At 37.4% G+C, this 13340-nt stretch overlaps 1 protein-coding gene across 1 annotated transcript; it reads left to right on the top strand.

Annotated features, from left to right (window-relative positions):
- The first annotated feature begins 51 nt into the window (after positions 1 to 51).
- On the top strand, positions 52 to 10197 carry chaf1b (chromatin assembly factor 1 subunit B). The gene is made up of 14 exons (XM_005799363.2): positions 52 to 109; positions 475 to 613; positions 1402 to 1534; positions 1628 to 1748; positions 2154 to 2257; positions 2352 to 2448; positions 2575 to 2659; positions 3453 to 3546; positions 4410 to 4479; positions 4561 to 4652; positions 4729 to 4888; positions 6097 to 6672; positions 8667 to 8755; positions 9715 to 10197. The coding sequence occupies exons 2-14, from the start codon at positions 488 to 490 to the stop codon at positions 9813 to 9815; spliced, it is 1848 nt and encodes a 615-aa protein (XP_005799420.1). The 5' UTR covers positions 52 to 109; positions 475 to 487; the 3' UTR covers positions 9816 to 10197.
- The last annotated feature ends 3143 nt before the right edge of the window (positions 10198 to 13340 follow it).

Here is a 13340-nt window from a genome sequence, read left to right as displayed (position 1 = left end):
CGCCCCTTCCACTCTTTCGTCCAATCAGTCTCCTATGCTTGGCCGGAAGTTTTGAGCGAAACGTACGCGGGAAATTGTTAATATTTTTTGCTGCAGAACGACAGAGGAGGTAAAGTACACACTTATTAAAAGTAATATTAGTTAGTTAGCTAATGAGGAAAAAAGTCGAGTTTATCTATGTCACAATATGCTTGAGAACTTCTAATAACATTAGATAAACACGGTAATGTATGTGGCGACTCGCTTTTGAGTGAAATGCCTAAATAACCCGCTCAGCTTGGTGCTAACATTAAGAGCTAATCCTAGCATTCGGTTGAAGTATCTAGTAACAGTTTCAAATATATATATGTTTTGGCGTAATTTATAACATAGGGTCCACCTTTGCTGTTTTTGGAAGCGCTATTTATTTGCGTTAGATTCAAAGTCATTTAAACTCTCTTGTGTATAAGCTAGTGTTGAATGTATTTCCTCCAGAAAGGGGTTAAAAATGAAGGTGGTGACTTGTGAGATTGCCTGGCACAACAAGGAGCCGGTGTACTGTCTAGACTTCCAGCACAACACAGAGGGACGTTTTCATCGACTGGCCACAGCTGGAGTGGACACCACAGTCAGGGTGAGTGGAGAGGAACCATCCGCTGAAGTTACAATTTAATACTTGATTAAAAAGCGGGGTCCAAAACCTCTTCTGTTTAAAAGAACGGTAAGATACATTTTAAGTGGCATCCAGAAGCTGACAGTACCAGTGATAAAGACACTTGTTTCTTATGTCTGCCACTCATCTATAATCATGATGGTTCAACATGGTGCCCAGACTCATAATGCGCTGATGGTGCACTGTGCCGTCCAAAAGTATGCACACCCCTTTAAGTTTTTTGTCATTACAACAACTATAACAAAAAAAATTAAAGGTATGTTGAGTGCATATGGGAGGATCTGTCTCTGCTACATGGTTAAAAGGCAGTAAAATATATTAAAAATGAATAATATTGTGGCTGTTCTTCAGTTATGAAACACCACTCCCTGGAGTGAACTAACAAAATAAAGAAGATGGGTTTAAGCAATTTTGCTGAATAATTATAAATTCAGAGATTTGAGCCAAAGTGGCATTTAGTCTGATAGCATCTGCAAAATTCTGAAAAACATTGTATTTTATTATTTTGCAGGTATTTTTATGAGTTTGTCTAAATGTTGTGCTTTCTTACTTCTTTGTGTCTGCTCTTGCTAATAGCTTTCCTTCTTTCCAACCTCCAAAAGCCAAAGAAAATTGTCTCTTGTAGCGTCCAGCACACTGCGTCTATCTTATAACTCCTAATTATTTCCCTGCATTGCATCAGCTTTCAAAGTGGAAAGCTGTGAACGTTCATGACGAATTCGCCTCATTTTCCCCAATTGTTTACGCAGCTGTGGCGGGTGGAGCAAGGTCCAGACGGGAAGGCCGTGGTGGAGTTTTTGTCTAACCTGGCCAGACACAGCAAGGCGGTCAATGTGGTTCGCTTTAGCCCTAATGGAGAGCTGCTCGCTTCAGGGGGAGACGGTAAGTCCCGCAAAATAAAGTTCTCTTACTTTTGTTTCAGTACTACATTTAAAACAGAGACGAGTCTTTGTCTTGGTTTTTTCTTGCACACAGATGCAGCTATTCTTCTGTGGAAGCTCAACGACTCCAAGGAGCCGGAACAGGCCACTGTGTTTCAGGATGAAGAAGATGCTCAGCTCAACAAAGAGAGCTGGTCTGTGGTCAAAACACTCAGGTGCATAAGAACAGAAAGTGGACCTGTCTGCTATATAAAGATGCACATGGTTTTGTTATTGTCTTCTAAAAATATATTTTTCTTGATGTCTGATATGTAATAATTTTATCTGGCTTCAAACACTCACTGCTGTGGCTTAACTAAGACAGCTTCACATTTACATCTTCCAGCTGTGCAGACTGCAGCGCTGACCGATGATGATGAAGCTGCCTATCTGTTGATTGACTGCACCTTTTTTTTTTTTTGCTGTATTTGTGATGCTTCATGACATTTCAAACCTTGTTCTAATAACAAATTAATGCTAATAATTGTATCAAAGCTTGATTTAAACCAACTGTATTTGATCAAAACCTTCCCAAATTATCTGTAAACTGTAACACTTTCTGTCTTGTGTTTGGCCCCCAGAGGACATTTAGAGGACGTGTATGACATCTGCTGGACGCGAGACGGAAACTTCATGATTTCTGGATCTGTTGACAACACTGCTATTATGTGGGACATCAGCAAAGGTGTGCAGCCTCAGCTGTGCATGATGCAAATATTTAAACGAGCCACATCAGTGATGCACATTGATAATTTTTTTTTTTCTGATTTTGTGTCCAGGACAAAAGTTGTGTATGTTGAATGACCACAAGAGCTACGTGCAGGGGGTGACCTGGGATCCACAGGGGCAATATGTCGCCACGCTCAGCTGTGACAGGTAGAACAGGAAGTAATGTTTTTAAGACAATTCAGTGCACATGTGTGCAGTAATAATATGGAAACAACCAGACTGATTTTATGTAAGTAATGGATTACTCTTTCTTATTTTCTTTTTGTGTGTCAGAGTGATGCGTGTGTACAGCACTCACACAAAGAAGAAGGCCTTCTGTATCAGCAAAATGAGCTCTGGGCCTCTTGCTGATGGAGAGGTTTGTAAAATGTAGCTTTTGTACTTCTCTTTCTTCCAGGTCATAAAATGCACATTTTTCACTCTGTCATGAGTTTTTGTCCTTTTTTCTAAATAATTAGACTATAAATATCAGTCGGGCTCCTTCACTTTGTGTTGAATTCTGGGAAAATGTGGAAATAGCCTTTAGCATTTTTCAGGTATGAGAAAAAGAAAATGGATTCAGAGAAAATTTTATTTTCAGTTATGTTAGCTAAAGAATGAGAAGCATAATTAAACGATTCGTTCATCAATTCATATTGGATTTAGATTCTTTATCTTTGAATTTCTGCATGTTAAATTGAATTTTTATCTAACTCTGAATGGTTTGGTTTTACTGAACCTTATGCAAACCCATTTCTGCTTTTGGAGATACCATTTCTGTTTAACTTCAGATTGAATTTGAATTAGTTGTTTAAAAATAAACAAGTGTGTTTTATAAGTTCCCCTTTTTAAAAGTTATAAGAGAGATCCCAAAGTTAAATCCTTAAATTAAAATTAGCTGATGTTCAAACATCTCTTTTGTGTGTGGCTTTACAATTATTTCTTGTTTTCTTGTCAGACATAGCACTGGAAGTCTTAAGTATTTTATCTGCATTTGGAGAAACTGCATTAAAGAATATTTTTATATATGCAGATGGTAATTTGGTCGATTCAGTTGATAAGGCTTGGATGTTTGGAGATCTTTGTGAGTTTAGTCTGAAAAAGTGTTGAAAAGGAAAATTTGCATTGCTAAATTACACTATCTGTAATCTCCCCTGTGTGTCACTTTGCAGGTGAAGCAGTACAGAATGTTTCACGACGACAGTATGAGGTCCTTCTTTCGTCGTCTTTCCTTTACACCGGATGGGTCGTTCCTTCTTGCTCCAGGTACATTTACTGCATTCACCAAATTAAATCTTACCTTGCTAATTGTATTTACGGGGGGTAGAATATTTGATGACCTGGTTTTATAGATTAAATAACTTCCAAACTAAAGTCTATATTTTTTGTGGTTGCTTCATTTTACTGTAGAAAAGCTGAAAAACAAACAAATCGAGGGGAGAAAAATATTGTATTAAACTTAAAAATGTTATTACATGTCAGTGAGTGACAGTGTGTAAAACATAACTGACCATTTGACATAGAAACATTTACTAACAAGCACAGTGCTGTTTTCATTTTGATTGCTAGTTGTCTAGTAGGTTTTTTTGTTCATTCTTTTTATAAGAAACTTTGCTAATTTGAAAAATTTCTTGTCAGCTCCAAGCTGAAAGGCTTCCTCTAAAGATTTTCTGGGCTTCTTATGAGCCACCACCTGTTTATTCTCTAACAATACGAAGTGGCAGAAAAAAGTAGAAAAATGTGGGATGCATTATAACTGGAAACCTGAGTCAGTACTTTATACAATCAAGTTTTGCTGCAGTTGAAGCTGCAGGTCTTTGTATTTTGTCTCTGTCTGCTTTGTGCAAAAAAAAACAAACAAAAAAAAAACTACTAACATTTCTGTCCACTATCCATGCAAATTTCCACAAGATAAATCAGATTGTCTGTGAACATAAACACGCTAAAGCAAATTTAACAATTACTAACAAAGTACTGTAGATGTTCACTACCAAACTAGAGGCATAAATTTACATTCACCTTACATAGTGGAGGATTTCAAGATTAAATTCGAGTTTACAGCTCGTGATCAAATGTCGCTATCTTCCTTCTGTGTCTAACCCTGTCGCTCTTTTCCACTCAAATAACAGCTGGATGTGTCGAGGTGGGAGAAAACATCATAAATACCACTTACATTTTCTCCAGGAAAAGCCTAAAGAGGTAAAGCTTGTTTTAAGTTTTATTCATTTCATGCTATTAAACATCTTATAAGTGATGTTCACATTTGTTCTCGACTGTCAGGCCGATCGCCCACCTGCCTTGTCCGTCTAAAGCCACCCTGGCTGTGCGATGCTGTCCGGTCTACTTTGAACTCAGGACCAAAAAGGGAGAAGGTGAGAGCCATTAATTAAGAAACACTTTCTGTGTTCATTCTTCTTCTGCGTGTTTGTTGACATTTCTGCCTTACAGACGGATCTCCCCAGGCTCTCCCCAACCTCTTCCAGCTGCCGTACCGCATGGTGTTTGCCGTGGCCTCCGAGGACTCCGTCTTCCTGTACGACACTCAGCAGAGCCTTCCCTTTGGCCTGGTGTCCAACATCCACTACCACACACTCAGTGACCTCACATGGTAAACCCGGGCTTGAGTTGGGTTGAGTTTGTGTGTGTTTCTAGATGCTTCACAGTCTGTCGGTGTGTGACCAGAGGGCTTTTTCTGGTTCTGACAGACAGGAAAAGTTGGAACATGCCCCGACTGAGCTGACTTTTATTCTGCACGCAGACACTTCATGTTTGTCAGTCGTACTTGGATGTAAAAAGATTATTTTAGTGATGTCACTGGAGGAACTTTTTATTTGACAGTTTTCTTCCCAAACCAGTTTGAGATGTTTCCAGTTGTGCTGTTTGCTTGTGGACAGATCACTCATCGTACTTACACACACACACACACACCCCGACACAAAGAAGCACTAAAGGTGTATTTAGTTTTCATGCACTTTTTCTGGAATTTTGCTAAAAAGGTCACACTGTAAGTCGGCAGTTTTATTTTTCTTATCTTAAAGGACCAAAACATTTATTTCTACCTTACATAAAAATCTCAAAACGTTTTCCTACAAAGCTATCCTGACATCAATCCATCCGTCTATCCATTGCTCCTTCTGACCTTTTATGCTTCCATCGATTTATGGATCTATCTATCTCTCTACTCCTAGTGTTTCCATGCTGCTGTCATTTTGTTTTATAACCCATCAGCCCATCCTTTCTGCCTGAAACACAGTAGGTTTCTTTTGTAGTTTTAATATTTAAACCACTGCTGAACAATCAGCTCTATGTCATGGTGAACTTCTCCATTTTAACAATAGACCGTAATGGGAAGGGTAGTGTGAGTTTATTAGCGTAGCTGGGTGAATTTGGCTTCCGTGTAAAGAGCTTTGGGTGATCGCTATGACTGGAACAGTGCTGTATAAATTCAGAATATTTACCAAAACTGAAATGCTGAAATAATGACTGCATGTCTGACTTGCAAAGATTAAAATAAAAAAGGAGAAAAGCCATAAACCTGAAAGTCAAAATAAAGCTCTTCCTGTAATTATACTGTTGGAAGTTATTTAAATAAACACATCAGATAAAATGCATGTAAAACAAAAATTTTAATGGATTAACACGATAATAAATTTGATTGGTGTCTTTTTATCGGCTTCATTCACATTAATGCTTTTGTGCACCTTGAATGTAGAATAAAAACTAGACAAAGTGTGAATGTAAAGCAATTGATTGATTACACAGTGTCTTCTTCATGTTTTACATTCCATCGACATGTCTGTACGATTTCCTGTTTAGGTCTAGTGATGGTTCCTTCCTGGCCGTGTCGTCAACAGACGGCTACTGCTCCTTCCTGTCCTTCTCTCCTGGGGAGCTGGGCACTCCGCTCAAGGAGCCTCCTGTCTTGGAAATCTTTGTCCCAAACAGCGGCGTTGAGAAAAAAGGGAAGAAGTCATCAGCGAGCAAAAACTCCTCTCCGGTTTCCCAGCCGTCAAGCTCCACCCCAAACTCGGCATCCCAAACCAGCAGCGGTAAAAAAGACTCCCCGTGTCCCACCCCAACGGACGAAAAGAAGACCACCCCGAAACCTAGATCGACCCCTCAGCCGCGCAGGATCACCCTTAACACGCTGGAGGGCTGGGGGAAGCCCACTACTCCCAAACCTTCGACTCCCTCAGCAAGTCAGACTCCGTCATCTGGAAGCACGAGCGCTCCCTCGACTCCCCAGCCCTCCGTCACTCCCCTCACACCGACCAGCTCCTCCAGGAACCAGCCCCGCCACGCACCTCTCACTCCCTCCACATCAAAGGTTCTCAACACTGCTGGGTCCACAACCCCTAAAGGTCCGACCACCCCAAAAGGACCCACCCCAAGGTAAACATAGGAGGAGAAATGAGACGTAAACACTTTTTACTTATTTTTATATTTATTCTACAGTAAGCATTGGGGCTGCAGCTAGCAATTATTTTAGTAATCGATTATTCCATTGATCATTCTGATTAAAAAATGGGCACATTCTGCAAATTTTTCATTCAACTATTTAATAGTTCTTTATACAATATTAGAAACACATTAAAAGATGCAAAGTAACAGATAATTCAATTCCTTTTAAATCCGGTAAACATTTTAGTGTCTGAAATACATTAAAAGCATTTCTTTAGTGAACACTTGATCATTTGTAGCAAAGCATGCATCTTCAGCTACTTAAGACATCAACGCATAACCCGTCCCTTTCTGCTCAACTGAACATCAATACAGTGCAGAGCCAATCTGGTGACTATATTTGAATTAATATCTGGATTGCAAAATGTGCTTATTAGGAGTTTTGTGTCACAGAATTTGCATAGTTTTAGTTTTAGTAAAAACTAAAACGTATGAGGAGTTCTGGGTAGATTTATAAACAGAGAAATACTTTTTTTTTTTTATTTTAAATGCAATTTTTAAATATTTGTTTTCACAGATGTGGATTAATTATGGCTCTGAATGTGTTTTTCTTTTTGAAAATGCCTTCTTTTGAATCTGTATACTCCAGTTAACAATTAATCAATTACTAAATTAGTTGGTGATTATTTCAATAATCAGTTCATCACAAATAGTCCAATTAATTGTTTTAGAACTAGGGGACATGAATGTGTGCATTGTTACCATATTACATAAAGCTATTAGATTAAAACTAATATAAGTATATTAAAATTTATAATTAGTTCACTCATATTAAAGACTGGCTTTTTCTTTATCGTGCTGCTGCAAAAACAGATGATTTTTATTTTCAGTCTTCTTACACATCAAGACAGAGTGCCAGTATTTGTGAAAGGCAATGCGAATTATTCTTATTTTTAACAAAACCTTAATTTTCAAGTCAAATTCCCAGGTTTGGAGTTTTTAACTATTTCAACAATCAGAACGACAATAATAAAATCCCTGTGTAGCAGGTTCAGTGTTGGTCATTTAAATACATTTATAGTGTCTGTTTATTTGTTAGCGTCTAAAGAAGACAAAACCGGCCCTCCTGATTCTGTACTTGGATGTTGACTAAACTTCTGTTGAGCTCAATATTCAAGTTATTTGAATCTTTTAAGTAAGAAACAAGTGTTTCTATAGCAACTCCACAAATTGCCTTAAAACACTAGAAGGCAATGAAACGTCTGTGGATCAAGCTGCCATGTAAAAGATGAAGAGTATACATAGGAGAATGAAAACTCGGTTTGAACGTTTGAGTTAATTTCTTAGAACAAGTGGAAGTTACTAAATGGAGGAATGTTTTGTCGAGTCGTTTTTATCTAATGATTACTTTTTGCCTACCATGCATTGAAAGCTTTATTGAGCTGAAGAGCTCTGGATACGTAAAGGGCAGCTGGTCCCGTCACATGACCACCGGTGATAATTTATGGGGTTTTGACTGGGAAATACTGCTTCCACTGCCTGCTTCTGCTGATGTTTCAAGAGCTAAACTCAGAATCTATGAGCTCTACAAAGAGCTGGGGAACACCATAAACTCTTCTGTTATCCACCTTTTTTCAATGAGTGATGAATCATTTAAGCAAGAAACAAGTGTTTCTATAGCATGTGCTTTGAAGCAATTTTTAAGGGAAAGCTGGGATGCAGCATTTTGATGTTTCTTTCACTCCACACGTGCTTCGTCCTGGCAGTGCAAACAAAGCCTTGTCTGGTACGGGGGACTGGTTGGACCCCCACTGACTGTGGCTCATAGACGATTGCTGCAAATGCTTTCCTGTTCTACTTTAACAACATGCTAAATAAATGATGGAAACCATGTCTGCTACAGCAAAGCGGCATTCTTAATTGATGCTTTGGAGTTTGTGTAGTTTGATAGTCTCTTTATTTTTGGTCTCCCTGCTTGTTTATAGGAGAGTGTCTTTGACTCCCCTTGGATCTCGGCCTCCAGCTGTCAGCTCACTGTTCAGCAACGCTGCAGCCGCAGAGAAGGCCAAACACGGTTGGTTTCTCCACCTTTTTCAGCTTAGAGTTTAAGAGTGTTGTCTTAGTCTTCCATCCTCAATAACGGCTTCTAAAAAATGTTCAAAATTTTGTCTTGAGAATCTGCAAACCCTCCTTAATGTTACGTTTAAACTTTCCACACACCAGTGGGAGGCTTTCTCGAGCCTAGGTAATGGAAACACAAACACTTGTCTCTTTTTCATGTGATGTGTCACTGGGTCAGAGTTGTTATAGTTAAATAGTGGTAAAATAACTAACACCTTCATTTAAAAGGCTTTTGTTTCTTAAAGTAACCAGCCAAATGCTTCTGAAAATTAAATCAATTCACCTTGGTTATAGTGTAGTTGTAATATGGTACTTATTGCTTTACTTTGTTGCAAATCATTAATAAATAAGACCAAATCCACCCTCTCAAAAAAAATACAGCTTTTAGTGAAACATTCCTCTGGCAACATCAAATAATGCAACTCTTTTTCTTGTTTACAATTTTTGATATATTTTTAGTGAAGTTTGTTTGTATTCTGTATGACTCCTCCAAACATTTGAGTTAAACGGTGCAAAGTGTTCAGGAAAATCTGACAATAAAATGCGTGGAAGCAGTTTGTGACTACGACCAAGTCAGACTGAAATGACCGGACTTCAATGTTTCCGAGTCATATTATTATAAAACCCCTCAAGTCTGGATCCATGCACCACTAACATGAGGATTTTTGTAAAATCCCTCAATAGACACCCATACTTTATTACCCATTGGTATGGTTAATATACATTTGTTTGTGATTAACTTCCACATTTATGCTACATACAATGCTGATCAAGCAGCATTAATGGCACAATTGTGTGGCTTTTTAAAAAAAAAAAAAAAATTACATTCTTATATCTCCTCCAAAGACTGCACAGAAACAGGCTATAAAGTCTATCCTCTTGTCGTTAATCCTTGTCTTTGTGTTTCTCCAGAGCGTCCATCTCCCCCCTCCGATCCAGTTTGCCAACCTCCAGAATCCAAACGGACCAAGACCAGTAACACCCCAGTAAAAACCAGAACATGTAAGGATTAGCATTCGCTGCCTGGAGTGTGGTAGTGCTTAAAGGAAACATCAGGAATAAAAGAACTATATGAAGCTCCTCAAAGCAACATCTTTGTGTTTGTCCAGCTATAAACTGCATGACATTCTGGTCAAAGAGTTGTTGTTTTTTTTTTTTACTGTATTTAGTATCTTAAACAGAGAATGTTTTATTTCCCTTTCCTAATGACACTCTGAAGCTGTTATGAGGGTAGAAAAATAGTAAAACAAGATAAATCTGAGCTGCAGTGCTTGAAGAAGACGAGAAGAGCACTTTGAGGTTTGGTAGTTTGAACTTTAACTCTGTAACCTTTTGAAAACTGAAGCAACATCTTGAATTAAAAATGTCAAATTGTTAATAAAAGACTTCAAGTAGTTTGGTCCAAGGTGTCTTAAATACACACAGTCCTTACTTAAAATGTTTGGGTATTCCTCATTTATCTTTGAATAATTAAATATAATTGCATTGATTTGTAGATGCCTTATTAAACCCACTTTATAAGAACCTGTGTCAGCTTTCAATGGTGCTAAGGTGCATGTATATTAGCATGCATAAGTTAAAATATCAAATGGTTTAAATTAATAACATGGATGATGATAAAAAACCTGAAATGTATTCAAATTATTAAAGCTTTGTTGCTTTATTGAGCAACAAAGCTTTAATAATTTGAAGCTTTTTCTAACTTCAAATTATTGAAGTTAGAGTTTTCTAACTTTGAGGTGTAGAGTACAAAAGGGAAGACAGAATAGAAACATTTTATCCCACAGTTGGCGCAACAGCAGCTTTGACATATGTATGTTCATACAAAAGTTTAAAAAGTATAAAACCAAGATTAATATAATAACATACTGTGCAATAAGGACAAGATTACAGCTTAAAAATACTGTGCAGTTACCAGAAGTGGCACACTCTAATCCAAACATGGTGCAAGTATGTAGGAACTGGAGAGAAAAAAGATTTGACCAGTTGGGCTTTTGGTTTCATACAGTTGAAACCAGAAGTTTATATACACTGAATAAAAAGACAGAGACAGTTGTAAACTTTGTATTTCGAAGATGCCCATAAATAAATCCCCTAACATATTCTTTCTTTATTGTGACAGTTAGCAAACAGGAATAATTTTGGTAATTCTAATTGACCTAAAGCAAAAGTAGATTGGTCTGATTTAACTTTGAGTTAAATCAGACATGTTTTTCTCTCTTTCCAAAGAGAGAAATCTTTTGTATGTAATGTATGTAATCTTTTGGTTCCAACTGTACGTGTTCATGTTTTTCCAGATCTTGTTTTTTGATTATTCTTAAAGCAGACTGATATAATGCAATGGTGAACTCCAGTGTTGGTCATTGAAGGGTTCTTTCGGTAGAACAATGCAGTATTTGCGCATTTGAAGTTCAATGAATCAAAACATATTAAGTTTAACATTCAGCTAATAAGCACCGCACTAAAAAAAAGAAAAAAATTTCAAGCACATCAATCTTTGCTTGATCAGGAACTCTCGAAGGAGAACTCCCACCAGGACCAGTATGGCTTACAGTGAACCAGTAATAGGTGCTGAGAGCTACTTTTGCAACCTTCAACTATCTCTGTCATTGAAACACGAATCTGAAAATTCCATAAAACCCAAATTAAGTAATCAGGTTCCAACATAAAAGATAGACAAACTTCTCAGGACTTACAAACTGATATGCTTGGTTGCCAAGTTACCTTATTACTGAGTGTGAGAAAGGTTTAATAGTTTAATATTTACTCAAGCTATGGTTTGTATGTAAGTCAGCCATATTAGATTTTACATGTTTCATACACTTTTCTTTTTCTTACAGTCTGACATTTAATCAAAATAAACTTTTCCTGTTTTAGCTTTTTAAGTACCTAAATGCCTGTTACCTCTGGTGTCATATTCTCAGGTAAAGTGTTGCCAACAGAAGGATTTACAAATTTTCCTAAATTATGTTTTAGACTTTAATTTTGTGTAATATGGAAATATTCCCGCTGTAATTGAAAACCAGTGTTAAACCATGAATGTGTTTTGAAAGAAATTAGATAACTCAACATTTTGTAAGGTTGAATAGGATGAGAAGTGTCTGCAAAAGAGTGAAGAACTGGATAAAGATAAAGTTTACAAGTCATTACTGAACATTTAACAAAGAGGTAATGTTATGTGTATTATTTAAATGGTTTCCAATAGCTTTGGGAAATTGGAAGACAAAGACAGAAGATTCATCTTAACATATGCTGTAGGAAGTTGTTAAACAACATAAAGCTATTTTTTAATAAAACCTTTAGTGGCAAACTGAGTAAGAATAGTAGGGTGATTGTTTGATCTCGTCAGAAAACAACCCAATGTTGCTTAGCATCTAAGGATGAAGCTTGGATCATTTAAGACAAAGGAAGTGGTAGAAACAGTACCAGTGAGGTCACTGCAATGCAGCATCAACAGTTTCTGTATTCTAGAAATATTTCAAAACCAAAGCTTGAAATATAGTTTACTGAACTCCTGCAACATCTCCCTCTGTATGGCTGAATTCCACATGCTGTGTGGATTCAATAGACACAGAATCTCAATGAGATCTGACTTCACAGTGTTGCGTATCGGGCTAGAAATTAGGCCATAGTTTTCTCAAATCAGCGGAAAGGTCAGAAACAATACTGCACATTTAAAATAGGCACGAGCTAAGCAGACTTTCATTGTAAAATTAAAACTGGGTAATTGGGGCAAAGGCCCACAGATCAACAGGTAACGAACGTTGCTAAGGTTGCAGTCAAATGAAGAAGTGCTTTGTTGAAGACTTTTGGATGCTAAAATTTACAACACTCAAAGAAGTTCATAGAATCGTGGTTAGAAAGCAGCCATTTGTGACTGTACGGCATATGACAACTTACTGTTGGATAGTCAAATTCCACCTGAGTGTCTCTAGACCACATTCTTCTTCAGCCTGGAGAAAAGAAGAGACAAAATGCTGGCCAATCCTGGATGAGAAGTATGTGATTAATAAAAAACAAAACTCCAAAAAACTAGGTGAGTATTCTACTTGCTCTAACTCACAGATCTGTCTCTGGTTTCAGACTTTGTGGTGGTTGGCTGTTTTCTCAAAGAGAGTTATATCTCTGTTCCCATCTCGCTGTGGGCATTCTTCTCTTCAGTCGCTGGCTGTTCTCAGGGCCCAGCAGCGACTGAGAACAAATGTGCCAAGTATACAAACATTTACGTCATCCTTAAAACAAATTACAACCGTAATTTTACTCTATTCTCTGTTGTACCAACAAATTAGGCTAAGTAAGAATATTAAATTCTGAACTTTATTGTAGATTCCCCAGGAAGAAGTTGCCATTAAGTTATGTACTCTCTCTCAGCTATGCTTTTTTTTTTTTAAAAAGAAAATAAAGTTCTAGTTACTTCATGAGCTCTAAGTTAATTACAACCACTAACTGTGCTGAGGTGCAGAAAAATATTGTTGATTTAAGCACATTCAGTTATAAGTACTAGGATTTGTGAAAAACAGAAAAAATATAAACAAAAA

The sequence above is a fragment of the Xiphophorus maculatus genome, chromosome 7 (genome assembly GCF_002775205.1).
Source record: "Xiphophorus maculatus strain JP 163 A chromosome 7, X_maculatus-5.0-male, whole genome shotgun sequence".
NCBI classification, from domain to species: domain Eukaryota; kingdom Metazoa; phylum Chordata; class Actinopteri; order Cyprinodontiformes; family Poeciliidae; genus Xiphophorus; species Xiphophorus maculatus.
Note: the sequence above shows the minus strand (reverse complement) of the source record. Positions and strands in the feature narration are given on the sequence as shown.